The 21701-nt window shown below is 47.1% G+C and overlaps 1 protein-coding gene across 2 annotated transcripts in view; it reads right to left on the reverse strand.

The window, feature by feature from the left end:
- Positions 1–810: 810 nt before the first annotated feature.
- FER1L5 (fer-1 like family member 5) overlaps positions 811–21701 on the reverse strand; it is a 374601-nt gene continuing 353710 nt past the window's right edge. For both annotated transcript variants that reach the window (XM_081869992.1, XM_081869993.1), the window contains 15 exons: positions 21440–21550; positions 20293–20415; positions 19521–19676; positions 19264–19355; positions 18027–18197; positions 17234–17382; positions 16219–16358; positions 13358–13446; positions 12803–12898; positions 11809–11950; positions 6705–6804; positions 5391–5602; positions 4582–4691; positions 3475–3622; positions 811–2047 (listed from right to left, as the gene is read on the reverse strand). In XM_081869992.1, coding sequence (XP_081726118.1) covers positions 1208–2047; positions 3475–3622; positions 4582–4691; positions 5391–5602; positions 6705–6804; positions 11809–11950; positions 12803–12898; positions 13358–13446; positions 16219–16358; positions 17234–17382; positions 18027–18197; positions 19264–19355; positions 19521–19676; positions 20293–20415; positions 21440–21550 — 2679 coding nt within the window. In that variant the 3' untranslated portion in view covers positions 811–1207. The remainder of the gene's footprint in view (positions 2048–3474; positions 3623–4581; positions 4692–5390; positions 5603–6704; positions 6805–11808; positions 11951–12802; positions 12899–13357; positions 13447–16218; positions 16359–17233; positions 17383–18026; positions 18198–19263; positions 19356–19520; positions 19677–20292; positions 20416–21439; positions 21551–21701) is intronic.

Genomic DNA, 21701 nt, shown 5'->3' on the forward strand with positions numbered 1-21701 from the left:
GTGTGGTGGTGTAGGGGATCGGGTGTTGGCCTAGGGCCTGGGAGACCAGGGTCCAAATCCCCACCCAGCCATGAAGCCCGATGTTGGGCCAGCCACCTACCATCTCTCAGCCCAACCCACATCACAGGTTGTGGTGAGGATAATACAGGGAGAGGGAGAGCAAAATATGACACCTTGAGCTCCTGAGAGGAAAGGGGGGTTATTAAACAAACAAAAACAAACAAACAATAAATAGCTGCCTGCCCTCCAGTGCTGTAGAGGACACCAATATTGAAGGAAAAGTCAGCTACTGGAAAGAGGCATGTATGGACTTTCACCTCAGGCAGGAGGATGTCTCAGGCAGGTTTTTATGAGTGCAGAGGACCCTTCAGATAACCTGGTCCCAAACTAAGGTTTAAAGGTCAGTGGCAACACCGTAAACTGGGGTCAGAAGCAAATAGTTAAGCAACATAACTGGTGCAAACGATTCCCGTGTGATCCAAGCATTTTAGCTCGCACATATGCCACCAAATAAAGTTTCTGAACTGTCTTCAAGGGTTACACCATGTGAAGCTCATTGCAGTAATCTAACCCCATCCTGTATCACTGAGGCAAGGCATGCCTTCTCTTTAGTAAGGCCACAGACGTTGTTAGTAAGACATGGCTGAAGATGTTGTTTCACCCCAAAGAGTGCCAAGCCAATGACCCCCCCCCCACTGCAAGCTGCTTGCTTGACTCTTTAGGGGGAGTGCAGCCCTGCCCAAGCCAGTTGCACACCCCACAGGATTGCTCAGCAAATACCAACAATCCCACTTCTAGAAGCAGCGAGACTTAGGGCTTAACTTTTATTTTTTTTATGGGAATATTATAGTCTGTGAGAATGAAATATGCTAAACTATATGGTGATGGATGGGCGGGAATTGAACATTAGTCTGTTTGGATAGTCTGTTTCTACAGTGGTGCTTTACCCCCTGCTTCCCCACCCCAAGCTAGTTTTATTCAGTGATGCTGCTGTAAATTTGTGCTTGGGATCAGAAGGCCTTCATAATTGTAGGAAGGCAAAGATTAGGTGAGGATTGTCTGATGTAGGCTTATGATTTAGAAGCAGCTATGCTCCATTTTTGCCAGATATCTGGAGGCAAGATGGAGCATGAACAGAGTGGTCTTCTGGTGCAAGACATTATAAGCAACAGCATTTGGAGACATAATTTGCTTCCACTGCAGCTAACTACCAGATGCGTCTTTTTTTGCGAATCAGTGGTGGCTTCTTGGGAGTGGATGGTTGCTTCTTGGGAGCTTTGGGTGGTTTCATGGGAGCAGGAGGTGATTTTTTGGGAGCTTTGGGTGGTTTATTGGGAGTTTTGGGTGGTTTCTTGGGAGCTTTGGGTGGTTTCTTGGGAACTGGAGGTGATTTTTTGGGAACTGGAGGTGATTTTTTGGAAGCTTTGGGTAGTTTCTTGGGAGCCTTGGGTGATTTCTTGGGAGCTTTGGATGGTTTCTTGGGAGATGGAGTTGGTTTTTTGGGAAGTGGAGGTGATTTCTTGGGAGTTTTGGTTGGTTTCTTGGTAGCTTTGGATGGTTTCTTGGGAGATGGAGTTGATTTTTTGGGAACTGGAGGTGATTCCTTGGGAGTTTTGGTTGGTTTCTTGGGAGCTTTGGACGGTTTCTTGGGAGATGGAGTTGATTTTTTGGGAACTGGAGGTGATTCCTTGGGAGCTTTGGGTGGTTTCTTGGGAGCTGGAGCTGGTTTCTTGGGAGTTTTGGGTGGTTTCTTGGGAGCTTTGGATGGTTTCTTGGGAGTTTTGGGTGGTTTCTTGGGAGCTGGAGTTGGTTTCTTGGGAGTGGGAGGTTTGAGAGTAGTGGGTGTTTCCTCAGGAGTTGTGAGTAGATTTTGGGGAGTGGGTGGCAACTTATTGGGAGCTGGGAGTGGTCTCTCAGCAACTGGAGGCAGTGTTTCAGGAACTTCTTCAGGTGCCCTCTCAAGAGTTTCCTTCTTCTTTGGAGGCATTTGGTATATTATGGAGCGTCTCCCTCCCATCGGATTGATTATCTTCATTGCCAGGTAGCCCTGAAGGGGGAAAAACAGGTAATAGCATCCCACCCAACTGCCCCAATTTTACTGGGATATCATGGATTTACAGAAGCCACCTTGGCTTCTGAAAGTAATCCCATTTGTCCCATTTTGGGCACAGTACTATGGCTTCTGCCTGTGGCCCAGGCCACTATCTTTTCCAGAAGCATGCTGATGATGTGCTTCTGGTATGCTGTGGCCTCTGTTTCTACCACCCCATGGCCTTTGCCTGCAGCCACAGGCCACAGTTGGCAGTGTGGGGAGAGGGACAGATGGCCAAGGTAAGGTGGGAGGGGGGCAAGTGGTGGTGGCAGGATGGGGGGAGGCTGATGAACAAAGTCCTCTCGGGAAATGTTGCAGCATCAAGCAAAACTGTATTCTCAAAACAATGGACCACAACAGGCTTTCATTGCCTCCAGAGGCCCATTCCTACTGGCAGATGAGACCAGGTTTCAGACAAGCTGGAGAAGCTTTCCTGGACAATTACTTGAGGACACAGTGGAGGCCATGCCCTTGATGCCACATGGGAGGTGTGATTATGCACTTTAATCACTGCTTCCTAGCCCTTGGAACAAGATCTATACCACCAGCACTATAGCAGTCATCTAGCCTGTTTCATTGCACACAACTCCGTAGAATACCAGGGGACATTGCAGGCTCCACAGTGCCGAAGAGGATACTCAGGAGTGATCATGTCAGTAGTCCTCTGCAATAGTTCTCTTCATTCCATAGTGAGACAACAGCCTCAACAGGATCACCTGCTCTGTCCACCAGAAAGTGCCCCAGAGCATTCAGGAATCCACCAGAATCCGTAGCTCTCAGAGGGTGGAACACCTTAATTGCAGAGAGGGATAGCTGCTATGAGTCCAACCTTCTTCAGGACGTGGTCCAATGATGGAATGACATACCCATTTCCAGATCACTTTTCATCCCTTTTGGAGCAAAGACCAAGTCAAGGGTATGTCCTTTGTGCATTGGGTTGAAGATGACCTGAGACAGCACCATGGTTGCCATGGAATCCTGAACCAATGACCCAACGGCAGCATTGGCGTGAAAGTTGATGTCACCCAGAATTATCATCTGGGATTCCATCAGCACACTGCTCAAGACTACCTCAGCCAGCTTGGTCAGGGAGGATGTTGTTGGTGCTAGTACACCAACAGGACCCCTAAGTCTCTAAGCCCAACAGCATCCCTAAGTCTCAAAGCCCAAACATGAGATGCAGGCCCTGTAGTCCTGCTCTAAGGCAGAGAGATTTCCCAATGAGGACGAATGAAGCCTGGTGAACTACAGCAACCCCACTCCCAGACAGTCTAGCCGGGATTGATGCTGCACCTAGTGGGGCAGAGCTGGGTAAGTTCTAGCAAGGTATGTGGCTGAGCCCAAGCTGCCTGATCCCCTTTGCTCTTCCTGAGCAGACTCACAGGAGCTGCATAGATGAAGGCTGCGAACAGCAAAATCACCAGCACACAGCAAAGGAAAATCAAGAGCTTCCATTTGCTCTTCTGCCACACGACGAAGTGGATGCTCTTCAGCGGGGCTGTAAACCACAGGAAAGAGGTCTCCGGCCTCCTGGTCATGGGGAGAAGGAAGAGGCAAGAAAAGTTAACCAGATGTTGCCTACAGCAGCTGTCTCCATCTTCCCTGGCTTAAGAACATGGGGAGCTGACGTACACTGAGTTAGACTGTTGGCCCACCTAGTTCTATAAGGTATACATCAGGACCTCTGGGCCTCCAGATGTTGCTTAACTACAACTCCCATAATACCTGCCCATTAGCCACATTTGCCTGGGGGTGTGGGAGTTGTACTTCAGCAACACCTGGAAGGCCAAAGGTTCCCTGCAACTGTTCGACGCCAACTGGCAGCAGCTCTCTAGGGTTTCAGGCAGGGGATGCCCCCAGCAGGGGGGGGGCCAGCTTGAATAAAACAACAATTTTAAAGTCAAAGACACAAAACAGTTATAAACAGTTACATGTGTAAAAACAATGCAAACATATAAAAACTATACCATGTAGTTTCAATATGTTTGCATATAAAAATGGGATACCAAGCAGTATCCAGAACAACTTAACGTCGCTCTTGTGGAAAATTCAAAGGGTGGCTGCACCTAGGTGCCCAGTGCTGCTTAGAGCGGTACCAGTACAGCTAGGAAAGGTCCTCAGGGCCCACACAGATGCCAGGCAGGCATGGGCAGGGAGAGTGCCAAAGGGCACAGTGCTCAGAGCAGGCTAGCCAAACTGGGTGCATGTGGCTTAATTGGTGTAGCTCTCATACAGAAGCCTCCCAGCCACCAAATCTTTGGAAACATCCTCTGCCACAGCCTTTGCCAACCTGGTGCTCTCCAGATGTTTTGGACTGCAGTTCTCATCAGCCCCAGCCAAGCACAGGGCTGATGGGAGCTATAGCCCCAAACACCTGCAAGGTACTAGATTGGCAAAGGCTTCCTTCTTGACACAATGACATCCCCTTCCCCATTTCTACCTCCCCAGTAGTTCATGCAGCAGGGGGCACCCAGGCGCTGCAGTCTTACTCTGGTGGCTTCAGAACTGGGTTCATGTTGGGCTCCTCTCTTCCTTTCCCAGCTGGCCGCTCTTCAGCCTCCTTTTCTGTCAGCAGCTCCAAGGACATTTCCACCTTGCCCTAAGAGAACGAGAGAGGATGGGCAGAGGGGTTTCCAGGGTGGTATTCAACGGAAAAGAGCAAGAACTCAAAATTGCAAAGTGTAACTTCTACTTTCTCCCCACTCCCAACTGGCTGGAGAAACCTGTGGATCAGATTTAGGTGGTGGTGGGGGGGGAGGGCGGGGAATGGGGGTGTTAAATTGCATAGCTGAAAGTCATTGCACTAGTGTAACTCCTCAACTAAATACCCAATGTATGCATATTTTTCAATAGATGGGGGTGGTTCTTCTGTTCATTGGGGTATCTTCTCTTCCAGCAATTGCATAGAAAGGTGTGTCTATAGTGCCACCATTCTTAATTTGTCATTTCCTGTTAGTCCTGTTCAAGGCATGCCCAGCCTTGAATACTTGGAGGGAAGGAAAGGTGGAGAATGGGACACATAGTACATTTGGAAAACCTTTTGCTATGGCAGAGCTGGGAAGAGTTAGAGAAGGCCCAGAACAAGACAGGCAGAGCTGAGAGCCCTCCAGAGGCTCCACCCACCAGCCCCAGCCAACGTGGCCGTTTTTCACAGTCCAAAACTTCTGAAAGGCTGGCTTAGGAGTTCATGAAGTGAACTCCTCCACTCCCCTCTGTTCTACTTGCTATTCTTTGCTCCCCAGACCCAAGTCCCAACAGGCAGAGGTGTGGTAGATCTGGCCTATGATGCCTTACGGACCGACACACGAGGCTTGTCTTTCTCAAAGACGATGCAGGGCCACCATCCCCTCATTTCCCTCTGCTTGAACAGGGAGACAGGTTTCCGTTTGCGGCGATGGAAAAAAGAGGTGGAGGTGGTGGCACCGGTGTCCTCCAGCAGCATCTTCACGGTGCAGTCGCGGGGACGCTTGGCGGGGCTAGGCATGCTGTTCAGGTTCAGCTCCAGGATTCCTGCAAGTGGAACCGGGTGCTCAGTCTCCATGCTTTGTGAAGGACAGGGACAGATGGCATGTTTGACGGCAGGGGAAGGCAGGGGAACCTCAGGCCAGGGGGGAAATGCAGCCCTCCATCTGGACTCACTTCAGGCCGCATCCTGGCCACAGCCACAGCCACACTCCCCAGGCCACACCCTGCACCCTCCATGAGTGTCTTTGCCTGGTGTCAGGAGCAAACCAACAATAAATCACACTGTGCAAGTTGAAGCTAACTTTTTATTTGGAAGAACATGATCTGCACAGACTTGGTGGTGTATCAAGCCTAATGAGCACAGCAGCCTGTCCCTGGTAGGTCCTGCCCCATAGTTCAGTTGCCAAGACTGAAAGTCCATCCGTACCCCCCCACCCCCCCGGTCATCTGAGTACCCTCCTCTCCAAGGTTTTTCTCAAGCATTTAGAGACTCTGCCTCCACCCTTTTCATGCGTCTTCTGCTTCTGGGAGATCAGGCGGGAGAAGAGCTTATCTCAGCAGAAGGGAGAGACCCCCTTGCTTCTCCAGCAACCTGACTTCTCTGCCTCTTGGCCTCCCTCCTCCCCTGCTCCAGCTCTTGCCTCTGATTCTGGACTTCTGTCTGCCACAGACTCCCTCCAGCTCACTAAGCCCTGTTACCTCTCCAGCTTCCGACACCTGATCCTCCCAGTCTTCTCCCCCATCCCCCTCTGACCACCCATTGCTGTCCCATCGCCCCTCCCTGGGCTCTGAGCCTTCTTCCCTTGGAGGTTCCCTCAGCTGGTTCCTCCCACTGCGTCCAGCCAGTCCATGATACCTGACTAGAATCAGGCAACTAGGGTCTCTGTTAATGCTTCTTGCATCTCTGGGCGGAGGACAGCGTGGATGTGTGCATATGCACAGGGAACCTCGCTGACTGTACAAGGCAAAATCCAAAGCTATGGCTTTGCCCACAGTTGGCTCTGGCCCTGCCTGCCACTTGCATGTGGCCCCTGGGAGGCTGCCCAGAAGGGAAAGCGGCCCTCAGGGTGAAGAAGCTTCCCCACCCTGAAATAGGACATGGGGTGAAAAGCCTTGTCTTGCCCCCCAGGTTCAGGATTCTTTTTACCTATAAAGTCGTCAGCTGAGAACTTGTCATTGTCCCAGATCTGGATGATGAGCTTGGGGGGCACTTTCTGCATGGTCTCGTCAAGGCTCCAGAAATGTTGCTGCAAACAGGGCAGGAGAATGTCTGTTGAAATGGGAGACGCATGACAGGCGTCAAGGCAGACCTGCTCAAGTCAGGACCAGCACCACCACACCTGGGAGCTGACGCCGAGGCTGTGGGGCAGGAGCACAGAGGAGGGCAAGCAAGACAACCAGGGGTTGGAAACCAAGCCTTCTGAGGGAACTGGGCATGCATAGCCTGGTAAAGAAGAGAGGGAAAGGAGATATGATAGCCATCTATCTAAAGGGCTGTCACGTGGAAGAGGGAACAGGCTTGTTTTCTCTGACTCTGGAGGGTAGGTCTCAAACCAGTGGCTTCAAGTGACAAGAAAGGAGATCTTGACCATCAGGAAGCAGTTTCTGACAGTAAGAGCTGTTTGACTGTGGAACTGTCTCCCTCGGGAGGTGGAGGACTCTCCTTCCTTAGAGGTGTTTAAGCAGAGGTTGGATGACCATCTGTCATGTATAATCTCGTTGAGATTCCTGCATTGCAGGGGGTTGGACTAGATGGCCCTCAGTGTCCGTCCTAACCCTACAATTCTATGATTCTATAATTAACAGCATGAAACAGTGCTTTCCAGAGAAAGGAGTGTGGTAAAGCACTTGCCTGACACTAGGTGGCAGCACCAACTTGGAGTATTCTTTGAAGTTTATTAGCTAGAGATGCCAGCCAGTTGCTCCAGGGCTATTCACTAGAGCAAGCACATTGGGCCCCCTGACTATTTTCACAGAAATTTAGATGAACCGTCATTAAGCTGACTAGGGACATGGATCATATTCCTGGTGATGAAGCAAATTTTTCGTTTGCTTGCAACAAAAACAACCATTGTGTGTTGTGCTGGGATGACTCTCACAATTCACAAGTGACATGCCAAATAAACAACAACAACAATAGTATTAAAGTAAACTGATGAAATGGAGAGGGAATTGTTTCAAGATGAAGCAACAAGGGGGAAATGTGCATTGCGAAAAATTAACTAAGGCTCATGCTGCTGCTGCTGCTGCTGCCGGATTTCGATCTGTGGCCTGGGACTATTGGGAAAGAAGGAATTGGCAACAGCAACCAGAATGGAATCTTACTTTTGATTATATGTGCAGCGCACAATGTTGTTATTACCAACACACTCGTTCAACAACAACAACAACAAAATTAAAACATCTTGGAGGCATCCTTGGTCAAACCACTGGCACCTCTTAGACTATGTTATTGTCCGTGCTAAAGATCGCCGTGATGTGCTCCTTACCAGAGCTATGACGAGCGCCGCCACTGCTGGACAGATCACCGACTAATACGCTCCACAATGGCTATCAAGATTATACCTCAATGCAGGCTTCAAGGAAGGAAACCAAGGTGCAAAATGAACACTCAAGCCCTTCAAGATCCCATTAAGCAGGATTGCTTCCAGACAACTCTTAAGGACCATCTGCTTTCAGAATTCCCTGATAACATTGAGGAACACTGGACCAAGGTAAAAACATCCATTATTGCAGCCTGTGAACAAACTATTGGATACCAAACCGAAACACCAGGACTGGTTTGATGAGAATGACAGTGAGATTGGACGCATGATTGACAAGAAAAGGAAGGCCTTTTAGACCTGGCAAAGAGATAGAAACTGTGCCACTAAGAAAGAAACCTATGCCAACGCTAAGGCTGAGGTTCAAAGAAGAACCAGAGAACTACAAAACACCTGGTGGATTAAAAAAAAAAAAGCTCAAGAGATCCAGCACTTAGCCGGCACTCATGATACACAGAGTTTCTTTAAAGCCACAAAGACCATCAATGGGCCAGTAAATCATGGCATATGCCCCCTACACTCAACAGATGATGGTGGTGTGGTTTAGTCGTGTCCGACTCTTCGTGACCCCATGGACCAGAGCACGCCAGGCACTTCTGTCCTCTACTGCCTCCCGCAGTTTGGTCAAACTCATGCTGGTAGCTTCAAGAACACCATCCAACCATCTCATCCTCTGTCGTCCCCTTCTCCTTGTGCCCTCCATCTTTCCCAACATCAGGGTCTTTTCCAGGGAATCTTCTCTTCTCATGAGGTGGCCAAAGTATTGGAGCCTCAGCTTCACGATTTGTCCCTCCAGTGAGCACTCAGGGCTGATTTCCTTAAGAATGGATACGTTTGATCTTCTTGCAGTCCATGGGACTCTCAAGAGTCTCCTCCAGCACCATAATTCAAAAGCATCAATTCTTCAGCGATCAGCCTTCTTTATGGTCCAGCTCTCACTTCCAGTGATGCAGTGATCATGGAGCCCAAGAAAGTAAAATCTCTTACTGCCTCCATTTCTTCCCCTTCTATTTGCCAGGAGGTGATGGGACCAGTGGCCATGATCTTCGTTTTTTTGATGTTAAGCTTCAGACCATATTTTGCGCTCTCCTCTTTCACCCTCAATAAAAGGTTCTTTAATTCCTCCTCACTTTCTGCCATCAAGGTTGAGTCATCTGCATATCTGAGGTTGTTGATATTTCTTCCGGCAATCTTAATTCCGGCTTGGGATTCATCCAGTCCAGCCATTCGCATGATGAATTCTGCATATAAGTTAAATAACCAGGGAGACAATATACAGCCTTGTCGTACTCCTTTCCCAATTTTGAACCAATCAGTTGTTCCATATCCAGTTCTAACTGTAGCTTCTTGTCCCACATAGAGATTTCTCAGGAGACAGACGAGGTGATCAGGCACTCCCATTTCTTTAAGAACTTGCCATAGTTTGCTGTGGTCGACATAGTCAAAGGCTTTTGCATAGTCAATGAAGCAGAAGTAGATGTCTTTCTGGAACTCTCTAGCTTTCTCCATAATCCAGCGCATGTTTGCAATTTGGTCTCTGGTTCCTCTGCCTGTTCTAAATCCAGATTGCACTTCAGGGAGTTCTCGGTGCACATATTGCTTAAGCCTGCCTTGTAGAATTTTAAGCATTTAAGCATTTAAGAATTTTAAACAGATGGTACCACACTTCTAAAAGATAAAGAAGCTGGAAATAACATTACCAGCATCCCCTTAACTGTAACTTCCCTGTAGCTGCTGAGATCCTCTCACAAATTCTGCAAAAACAAATTAGAGATGAGCTTGCAGTATCTCCAAATCTGGGTGAGTTATGTACAGCTATTAACCAAATGAAAAACAACAAAGCCAGTGAACCTGATGGGATACCTGCTGAAGTCTTCAAAGTGGGTGGAATTGAACTTACGCAACAACTTCACAAGCTCATCGAAAAAGTGTGACAGAACTGATTGCAGAAACTATCGAGGCATCTCTCTGTTAGCTGTAGCCGGCAAAATTCTTGCAAGGATCTTAGCAAACTGTATCTTAACAATATTCAAGGTGACCCTTCCTGAATCCCAAAATGGTTTTTGGCCTTCTAGGGGGACAGTGGACATGATTTACACCACTCGACAGCTTCAAGAAAAATGCAGAGAGCAAAACCAACCCATGTATATGGTGTTTATTGACCTGACTAAGGCCTTCAACACTGTAAATCACAATGCCCTGTGGACTGTTCTTCTGAAAATTGGCTGCCCAGGTAAATTTGTGAACATCATTCAGCTCCTCCATGATAAGGGAGAAATGTGCTAAGAGGAAGGCACATTTGGCAAACCCTCACTGTGATCAACTCCTTCCCGGAAACCTATGACCCCACTGTGGAAGGACGTGTGGATCCAGAATTGGCCTCCACAGTCACTTACGGACTTGTTAAAACTGTGTTCATGGAAGACAATCTTACTCGGCTACGAGGGATCGCCAAAAAAGATGAAGAAGGAGGAGGAGGAGGAGGAGGAGCTTTCCATATAAAGTGCTTTGTGGGACTGGAGCATCCCCAGAGACAGAGCCCCTGTGTTTCATGAGGCAGCTCCAGATTCTCAGTAGCAGGTAATGGGAAAGATCCCCTGTCTTCCAGAGAACCCAGAGAGCTCTTGCCACTAAATGCAGATCAGGGTTTAGGAGCCTTTTTCAGTTCAAGGGCCAAATTCCTTAAAAACCAGTCTGTGTGTTTTTTTTTTGAGGGGGGGGGGGTTAGAATATGTCACGTGAAAGCCAATGTTATTATTCCACTTTCCAGGGCATTTTCCTGTCACTTCCTTTATTGCAAAAAGTCTGATCTTTTGGCGGAAGTGGTTTTATTTACTTATTTGTTGCATGGGACCTCCTAACCAGCTGTGATTGCTGCTACATGACTGAAACCCACTAGAAAATAGCAACAGCCTGGAAGTGCCCTGCATCTGAAGACTATAAGTGCTATTAAATTTACATGGACTAAGTGTGCCAGAATATGAATGACAGTATCCATTAAAATGATGTGTGCACCACAGAGAGCCGTGTGCCTGTCAATGTGCCTCTGATTATCCTCCAGCAGATGATATGCAGAGAGATATTTTCTGTGAACCACCCTGAGACCTCCAGGTATAGGGCAGTATATAAATTCAAGAAATAATAATATAATCATAATCTCTTGAGTTGGATTTGCCAGATGGAGGATAGGAAGGCTTTGCTGGTTGTCCATACACAACCTTCATTCATTCATTCATTCATTCATTCAAGTTTAACAAAATTTATGTACTACTTAGTCAAAACAAATAATAATAAAGCAGTTTGCATAAATGAATATAAAATATTCACAAGAAAACACCAATAATATAAACTGATTTTAAAAACAAATAGAAATATTAAAATGTTAAAATGGGAGAAAACAACTACACACTATAAATTTGCATGTCTGTCTAGGTGTGGTCTATGCCAAAAGGATATTTTTAAAGCAGGCATCAGCAAGAGCGCAGCAAAGGTGCCTACAGAGATTTCCAAAGAACAGGTGCTGCCACACATTAAGAGATTGATTCCTTGCAAGTGCAGAGCAGGCATGATATGTCAATTGTAAAGGTGCCAGTTCTGGCAGTCCACGTGGTTGAGGGCGCTCCTGTGGGGTAAGGTAAGCTTTGAGGAAGCCAAGGCAACCTCCCTTTTTCTAAATTGGAGCAATGCTCTGTTTCAGTTTCCACCTACCTTCTTGGTGAGAACGCAGACCTGCTCCATGGGCAGGTACTCCAAGGTAAACACAAAGCGCCAGTTGAAGTTGCCTTCTCCTGTCAGGGACCTATAATGGATATCTGTCTTCTGCTTGTCCTCCTCCAGGCCATCCATCCACCTGGAACCAGGGCAAAGGAGATGAGAGTTGTTCATAGGAACTCTTTTGCCCCATCCCAGATTCTAGGGCACACTTGGGTACATTGGCAATAAAAAGCTGCACCATCTAGTCCCGCTGGCAGCTTTGGGAGAGATGTCCCTCTTCCTCCATGATCCTTAGGCAAGGGACAGGCGGGAGCTGAATGCAGAGCAAAAAGTCCAGGTTCCCCTGACATCTCTGCTGCTGGAGCATATCATCCAGCCCAGTCTTCCCCAACCTGAGGTCTTCTGAATCTTTTGGACTCCAACTCCCATCAGCCTCAGCAACACAAGGCCATACAGGCTGGTGATGATGGGAGTTGCATTCCAGAACATCTAGAGGACACTAGGTTGGCAAAGGCTATTTTTCACCCCTTTAAAGTGCCAGAAAGCCCATCTTTTATTTCTTGCATTAGACTATTGGGGCAACCCTTTTTGAAGGCTGATGGGAGTTGCAGTTCAGCTACAAATGTGGCAGAGGAGCAAAAGTTCTCTATACCAGGAGAAGGAGAAAGTTCTGGTGCACAAGTTGATGCAGAAGCACCAGCCAAATCTTTAGCTACTAGTCTCTCCTTTGTGAACTGCTGCTTCATTTGATTGTTGTGAACCACCTTGATTCTTTGGAGAAAAGCAACACAATTGATGAATGAATTCATGAATGGTTTTGTTATGCAAATGGGGCTATAACAGTTTGGGAATCATGGAGCTGACACCTCAAAGGAAATATGGCTGGGGCTGGTAGATAGCTCTCCATCTGCAAATAAGACCTGTTGTTGGTCACTTGCCACCACAGGAGTTGGGCTGCCATAAACCTTCTGCCTCTCTTCTCTCGTACCCTTTCACATAGATGTCACTCATCCTGTCTCCAAAAATGTTGGTGTCTTCCAGATCCACATCTTTGGTGTTCCAGATGATGCAGCGAAGTTCGTGCCTACAGAGGAGACGAACAGGAGAGTCTTGGTGCTACTGGGAGGGTGCTTTAAGGGATTCCTCTTCCTGCTATATACAAGAACAGGGCAGGCTAACAAGGACTTTTACTGGAAAACTTTCTGTGAAACCCCGCTCTAGTCCAGTGTGGAGATGCCAGTGGGGTTTGGAGCTGGAACCTTCTGAATGCAAAGCAAATGCTCTAGCACTGAGTTGTAGCCCTTCCCTAAGAGCAGGGGCGCCACCAGTAGATGCCTTTGTGAACCAGCTTCCCCCTTATGTCATGCTCCGGGATTAGAAACAATGAGAAGTAGGCAACAGCGGACATGGGGTGATCAGATCCAGCTTCCACGTCCACCTGCACCCTGACACTCTCATTCAACCATCCTGAAAATGTGCTACGCAGGTGCAAATAGTTCTGGGTCTTTAAAAGGGTTGGGGTGGCTGTGTTTGGTGCACCTACTTCTTGGGCTTCCTTGGGGTGATGTCAAAAGGAGGTCCTGGCTCACCTATGTTTTCTGGGAAGATGTCAACCCACATCTGCACTTTCCCCTGGATATGAAGAGAGGCACATTCTTAATGTTTTTCAGTTGGTACTTCAGTGATGTACATAAAGTATAGTCACAAAACAGACAGTGAACATAACGAGATAAAAAAACAACCACCACATCCTCCTCCCTATGCCGGAAACCAGGCAAGTAATTGTATTCTCATGTATACTCACTGTTGCCTATTTCATTCATTTTCTCTGCTGTTCTTGCAGGGACCTTACGGAGCATATTGCCAGGGTAATATCACCATTTTAACTGGCCAGAAGAGACTGAGATGTCCAAGGAAAAAGTTAGGAGCAGAAACATAACAATGGCATCCGGATTTGTGCTGATGCTGGTGACGAGGTGTTTTGTAAACCTGATATGTTGGCCTATGTGATAAACTGCCACCAAACAGCCTGCAATGCAGCTGGTTTCTTTTTCCCCTTCAAGATTGCTACATCACATCTTATTTCTTCAGCAATTGCTAACTTCCAGACTTTCTTAAGCCACAATTCTAGTTCAGTGCCCTGCGAGGTCCTCCAGGTTTGGGCTATAGGGGAACAAGATTTATAAAGGAATCTGCAAATTCAGACCTGCAGGCAAGAAGGCTGGTCTTTCTTTCCAATTCTAGTGTGTGCCACTCTGCTTCAAAAGGCAGGTTCCATTTCATCTACCAGCACCTATTTAGGATATTACAGTACTTCAGCTTGTCTGAAATGTCTCCTGGGGGTCAGTGCCAAACTTATCCTTGCCTCCTGCAGCCAAATGGGGAGGAAATGGGTCTGGGGCAGGAGTTAGGGTAACATCTACTACACTGAAACCAGCTTCAACTCCCACCCAAAGAACCCTGGGAATTGTAGTTCTGTTGGATGACGGATTTCTCACAAAACTATAATTTAGTGTTCTTTGGAGTAATCCATGACATATACTGGGTTCAACCAGATGCAGATTTTCTTGGGCACCATTAAAATTGCTGGTTGTGAGGCAAAATGGCCTGGGACCATCTTGGCTGAAGGATCAAGTTCTCCTGCACAAACCAACCCAAGTCTTGAGATCTTCTTGAAAGGTCCCCATCTCAGTCCTGCCTAAGGCATCTAGACAGCATCTAAACATACTGTTTAAGGCATGTTTGGCAAGGGTGCAATGAGAGGCCTTTCTCACTCACTGGCTGGGCCTTACCTCTGGGATTCTCTCCTTAGGGTCTCTGCAGAAGACCTATTTATCAGGCATTCATCCTGATCCTCCTGCACAAAGCTCATGTGGAAATTAGATTCTACCTGGCCTTTATTTGAACATCTGATTTGCTCATGGGATGCTTATATGCCTTCCTGTTTATCACTTGTTCATTCCACACTTTTCAGTGCATTTTCCCATCACATTCCCAGCACAGAAAGCCAGGTCACATCCACAACATAAATTACCCCAAAGAATCCCAGGAACTAGTCGAACACCTCAAAGAGCTCCCACTCCCAACACTCTTAGCACACCACCAGTGGCGTAGCGTGGGGGGTGCAGGGGGGGGGCCGGCCGCACCGGGCGCAACATCTGGGGGTTAGGGTTAGGGGGCGCAAATCCACGGGTTAGGGGGCGCAAATTACTTGCCTTGCCCCGGGTGCTGACAACCCACGCTACGCCACTGCACACCACAGCTCTCAATATACTTCGGTAGAAGCCATGCGCTTTAAATATGTGATATGGATTCCTCTTTAGTTTCTTTCTTAAAGTGGATTTCTCATACAAGGGCAACAAAACTCTTGAATCTACTTTAATTACAGAAACCTAAATTTTGTGGCATGCACGGGAATCCCCCCCCCCCCCCAAAACACTGGCTGCCTGGAGGCTTCCTCGGACGTTGGCTTAGATTCCTCTCTGATGTCCTCCTACTATTGGGCAAATGTATTTTTAAATTTAGAAATGCTTTTGGTTTGTCAAGCTGCCTTGGCTTTTTAAATGCATGGCTTTCTTTAATATCCTTTAACAGGGCAGTTCTTGTTGGTTTCACCTGTTCTTATTTTATCATCACACACTTTTAAAAATGGGTTTATAGCATTTTTAAAAATCATAACCATCATCACTTGGTAAGCCACTTTGAATGCGTTGCATAGAAAGGTTGGATACATATTGCAATTATAATAAATGAACAGTAAGTCGGACCTGCAGGAAAATCTTGCTAACAGATGTGCTTCTGTTCAGATTTCTAGCCAGCCACCCCTTTTACAGGATGCCATTCTTTTCTGTCCCTCCATCAACTCCCAGCATTCTGGGGTTTAGCCAACCAACTTCTACTCAGTGAGACCCATTGAAATTAATGAACATAATGAACATGCCTATTAATTTCAATGGGTCTATGCTGAGCACAACTGGCACTGGACACAGTCTTTGCCCGCTGAGCATGCTCAGTCTTTATTGTGTTGTTTTGGAGACTCCTTGCCCCCGATCCTTGGGATGAAGTGCTCTTCTGAGTGGATGGTACTGTTTGGGCTACGTAAGTGTCAGCACTTGGAGAATGAGTTTGCTGTAGTTTTATGTAGGATAAATGAACATGTCAGCCAAGTGTGTAGCTGCTCTAAGCTTCCCACCTGTGAAGGGGAGCCAGACTACAGGGGCAAATACTGTAGTGAAGCTTCTCCCAGCAACCACCAAATGTGTAGGCTCAGCAGCAGCTAACAAGGCATCCTCCAACAGTTGTCAGCTAGGATTCCCATCAGCCCCTGCCAGGGATGGTGGGAGCTGCAGTTCACAGCAACTGGCTACTCCTGGTGCAATGGGGAAATGGAGGCAGGAAATTTACCTGCTGGATCCCGGGATTGGTAGCGCTGTAGATGCCACGAGTCTCCACGTGTTCAGGCACCAGCCCACAGGTGTGGAGGAGATGGAGAGCCATGCGCTCTTTTGGAGGCCCCAGGAAGCCATGTGACGGTAGTTTAGTCTCTGAAAGGGGAGTGTCAAGTACAATAGAGTCAGCACTTATTCAGCCAAATGTATCACAGGAGCGTGAGACTTCCATGCAGGGCAAAGGGGGCCACAATTACAAATACAATTCTGCTCCAAGGCAGCCTGTGTTCTACAATTTATACGCATTGTGCAACATAAGCACATTTGCAGAGTGCTTCTTCTGGGGGAGCATTTTTCCTTGCATTATGCTCTTCCCACAAACATTTGTGGGGATTTATTGGGTGGGGATTTATTGGATTTATTATTATTATTATTATTATTATTACTACTACTACTACTACTATCATCATCATCATTATTATCTTTGTTTGTTTGTTTATTGTGATTTTATGTTGTAACCACTCTGAGGCCTGTGGGTATACGGCAGTATACAAATGTTAATAATAATAATAATTTGCTGCTTGGTGAATGTCAGACAAACCATGGTTAAGGACAGGTGCTGGGTTCACACATAATACCAAGCTATAAATAAAACAAACCATGGGCTGAAAGCCACCAAATATCCATGGCTTCAGATCATGCTTTGTTGGCAATAAACAATCCATTTTGTGAAGTCATTGGGCAGGGTGCACACATAATTCTAAGGCATAGCTTAACGAACTATAGTTTAATTAATCTTCCTTTAGCATTAAATATGTGCCGAACCATTGCTCTCACACCCAGAGAGGACAGGTGAGCAGGAAGCAACAACGAGGAGGAACAGCAAGCCAGAGCTTCAAAGGATTGGCAGTGGGCTCCCTTTTAGCAGGTGCTTAGTGATACCAATGGCTGGTGCTGACCTCGGGCTCAACCTTCAGAGCAGCTCAAGCCTCCTTCTCTCTTGCTCCGTGGGAATATTTTGAAGTACTTACCAAAGTCAGACAGCTGATAAATCTTGCTTCGGAAAGTGGCTCTGCTGCCATCTTCACTTATATCCGGCTGAGGGATGTTCTTGGTCCGAGCATAATTCTCCAAGAGCTGGCTTGGAAGAAGCTGGTCTCGCCACTGGGTGGGGCCACATCTGTGTGCGAAAGGAGCGATCAGGAGGTCAAGCGGCATCTGCAGGGGGGGGGGGAGCTACCTGAGGGATGTAGTTTCTCCTAGACTGCAGAAAATCTTTATTTCATGAACTGGTTTAATGCCCTAAAAAAATGCTAAAGGGCAATGATTTTTCTGCTCTGTTGGGTAAAAAGATTAGCTAATTGTTCATTTTCATTTCACCTACTTCATTCCTATCTCTGGAAAAATAAATAGAGACTTTAAAGAGAAGGAACTTGTTAAGCTAATATTAATATTGCTTGCTAAAACAGTAAGATGAACACATAGTGGAAATATTTCTGGAGCTCCAGAGCAGTTATATTGTGGATCACAGAGAGAAGACAAACGTGACCTAAAAACCGAGTGTTTTGTTGATGAAACATTGATATGTAGCTTATGAAATGACCACTGGCAGTTCATTAGTTTGGCCTGGTGCTCCTGCCCTGCCAGGGGATGTGGCAATGGCACTGCTGTTGGGGAAGGCATCTCTGTGGGGCTGCCCCCTTGAACTGGCTGCTCCCAGCTCTTGCAGCAAAACCATGAGCTCTGACAATGAGCCCATCTGAAGCAGCTGCCTGTATGAGTCCAAAAGGCACCTGCTTAGCACCTATGCTCATTGCTACTTACACGCAGTAGGACTGTGGAAGGCCACAGTTGGCTCCATAGCGGGACAGGATCCGGTCCTCCAGGTCAATGGTGGTGTCTCCAATTACATCATCAGGGGAAAACATGTCAAAGTCATAGAATGAGATCTTCAATTCCTTTTCTGTTGGGATGTTGCACATAATCTCAAACATCCTGTGGCGGTCAAGGAAAAGAGTAGAGGAATAAATAGGTATGTATGCCACTACTGCGGCCCGCGTTTTGTTAGCTCAAAAACAGAAAATGAGCGAGGTCCCAACTAAAGAAGAATGGAAAGCATAAGCTGATGGAATATGTGCAGCTTGTAGACCTAACATAGAATAAGAGAACAAGAAGAACATACATTTAGAGAAGATTCGAAAATATTTATTGAATAGATGGGGGGAAATTATGTACACTTTGAAAACGTTGGCAGCATTAAGATAAATTCAACAGTGTAAATAAGTTTTGATGGATGTAATAATGGAATATTGAATGGTTTATAGTTTATGTAAAATATGTAGGGACGCGGGTGGCGCTGTGGGTTAAACCACAGCGCCTAGGACTTGCCGATCAGAAGGTCGTCGGTTCAAATCCCCGCAATGACGGGGTGGGCTCCCGTTGCTTGGTCCCTGTTCCTGCCAACCTAGCAGTTTGAAAGCACTTCAAACTGCAAGTAGATAAATAGGTACCGCTCTGGCGGGAAGGTAAATGGTGTTTCTGCGTGCTGCTCTGGCTCGCCAGAAGCGGCTTAGTCATGCTGGCCACATGACCCGGAAGCTCCCTCAGCCAGTAAAGCGAGATGGGCGCCGCAAACCCCAGAGTCGTCCATGACTGGACCTAATGGTCAGGGGTCCCTTTATTTTTAAAATATGTAGGGATTTATAATATGCAAAATGAACCATAAAAGAAGAAGAGAAGTCATTGATATTTTAAGAATATTTAAATGAGTATTTAAAATTGTAAAACAGAAAATTTAATAAAAATTATATATAAAAAAATGGAAAAGAGGAGAGGAAATAATCCGTTTCCCTTCCCACCTCTGAACGCTTGTTATGCTCTGTACATTCCAAGGATAAGTCATGGCCTATAGGGATGCACCTGTGTCTTAGCAACCCTCTCCTATCCCAGTAGCTTCCTGCCCTGCCCTGTACCAGAGGTGGGGACAGCATCCGCAGGATGGTGCACAAAGAGATTAGCCTTAGCAGGCAGAGTCTCTGAGGGAGAAGTGTGCCAGACCTACCTCCCAAAGACGGGCTCCAGAGTGTTGGGAACATACTCCTCCCTCTCTCCAACCTTTTTCTTCCCGACCTTGATTTTGATGTAGGGGTCACACTGTAAGGGGACACAGTTCAATGCAGGATGTTAGGAGGACCAGACCCTCAAACGGGGCCCAGCCACACCTGCTGTAGAGGAAGCCTCCTATCACATAACACAGGGAAGCTCAGAGAAGGAAGCGAGAACCACAGGCAGGCAAAAGAACACAGCTGTTGTGATTACCAGACCATTGTTGTCCTTTGGCTCTAGGTTAAAGGCTCGGATGATGTAAATCCGGACCAGACATGACTCGCAGACGTTGTCGGGAAGTTCCTGGAATTGGCGTGGAGGGGGTGGGACATTGGGATCTTCTGGTAAAGGATAGATCCGGAAAAGTCCCTGCCAGAGAAAGCACTGTTTCATTTAGTTACCAGCTCCACTGCCCCCACCCCAGAAGTAGCAGCTGGCAAGGCCACATTCTTCTCCTGGCTGCCCATTGCTCTGTGCTGCTGTGCCTGTTTCATGCTGAGCGCCCTGCTCTTAGCAAGGGGTGTAAGGTGTTGGGAAGCTGGGACAGCAATGCAGCCCCACCTACACCCCCCCAGCCGCTACTGCCTGGAAAGGCTTCAAGAATACAGCTTTTTGTTCCTCGAAGCTGCCATAATCTCTCCCCTGCTGATTTCCTGCTTCTCATGCACATGCCAAGAGACCAAGAAGCCTTGCACAAAGAAAACTAGACTCTAGTCCATGAAAGTGTACGCCACGACAATTTGTTAGTCTTTAAGGTGCCAAAGACGCTGTGCTGCTTTTGCTGCAACACTGGCTCGTCAGGCTACTCCTGGGGATGAAACCCACATGCAAAACTTGGCAACTCTGCTTCTGAAGACTATATGTTGTTTAATATACACCTGAAGCAGAGTGGGAAGTCAGTCTCCTGAAAACAGTCTCCAGGGTGGAATTTCTGTGGATTTTTATAGATGGCTAGAAAGCAGGGCCACTTGGGGCAGGCCCTCACCTTGAACTGACCCCCCACTCTGGGGTCATCATCTTTCACCAGCCCTCGGTGCAGCTGAAAGGTCTGGCAGAAATCCTGTAGGCCATGGAATTCAGGCACTTCTTCCAGTTCACAGCTATACATCTGGGAGAAGGAGACACAGACGTTGGCTTAGCACCTTGGCTGAGCTCCCTGCAGCGTGTGCACCTGCTCAGTGCTTCAGCCATCTTTCCCCAGGCATTGAGTTAAATCCATTTTCTTACATTTAAGAACATCAGAATGTAAGGAGCCTTCTGGGTCAGGCCCAGCAGCCCGTTCTCACAGTGGCCAGCCAGAAGACTGTGGGAAACCCACCAGCACAAGAGCATCCCACACGAGGTCCAGCAACTGGTATTCAGAAGCAACTGGGATTCTGCCTCTGACTGTAGAGGCAGAACACAGCCATCATAGCTAGTAGCCATTGATAGCCCCCTCTGCCATCTTTTAAATCCATCCAGATTGGTGGCCATCGCTGCCTCTTGTGGGAGTGAACTTCATAGTTTAACTATGCAATGTGTGAAGAAATACATTCATTTGTCTGTCCTGAATCTTTCAACTTTCAGCTTCCTTCAACATCCCTGAGTTCTCGCATTATGAGAGGGGGAAATAGCCACTTTCTCTAGCCACTTTCTCCCCAGCACCCACAATTTTATATACCTCTATCATGTCTCTTCTTACTTGCCTTTTCTTTAAACTAAAAAGACACAAATGGGTATTTTGTTGCCCTTTTCTAAATATTTTCCAACTCAACAATATCCATTTTGAGTTGAGGCATCCAGGACTGTACACTGTACTCCAAGTGTGGTTGCATCATAGATTTGCATCATGGCATCATGATATTGGCAGTTTTCCTTTCAATTCCTTCCTTAATGATCCCTATGTGCATCATTCACTCTTGTTTACACAGAATGGCAGCGTTTGCCATTTTGCTGCCCATTCATTCAGTTTGGAGAGATCCTTTTGGAGTTCTTCACAATCCTTTTCACTTTAATAACCCTAAAAAACAACAACTAGATCCCTGCATTATCTCTACAAACACAAATTTGGGGACAGATGTTAGTTGAGGAAACCTGCCGTTCTGCCTTGCATTCTGCTTGGACTGCTACCCCTCCCCCCACAGCACAGGCACCTTCAAACTATCAAAGCCCTTCTCCAGGTAATGTCCACTCTTTGACAGATCTCCCATAGTCACGTAGTACTTGCTCCACCAGTCCACCTCCTCTTCCTCTTCTTCCATCTCCTATATGGGGAGAAGGAAATTCAGTTCACCTCCACATCACATGTTCTCAGAGCAAAACAACATTCATTCGGATCCAAACTTGACTTGTGGGATCTGATCTGTAGAACACGTTCAGATTATAGGAGGCAGCACAATAGCCCAAACATTTTGC

The sequence above is a fragment of the Podarcis erhardii genome (genome assembly GCF_964252035.2).
Source record: "Podarcis erhardii genome assembly, chromosome: 7".
Taxonomy (NCBI): domain Eukaryota; kingdom Metazoa; phylum Chordata; class Lepidosauria; order Squamata; family Lacertidae; genus Podarcis; species Podarcis erhardii.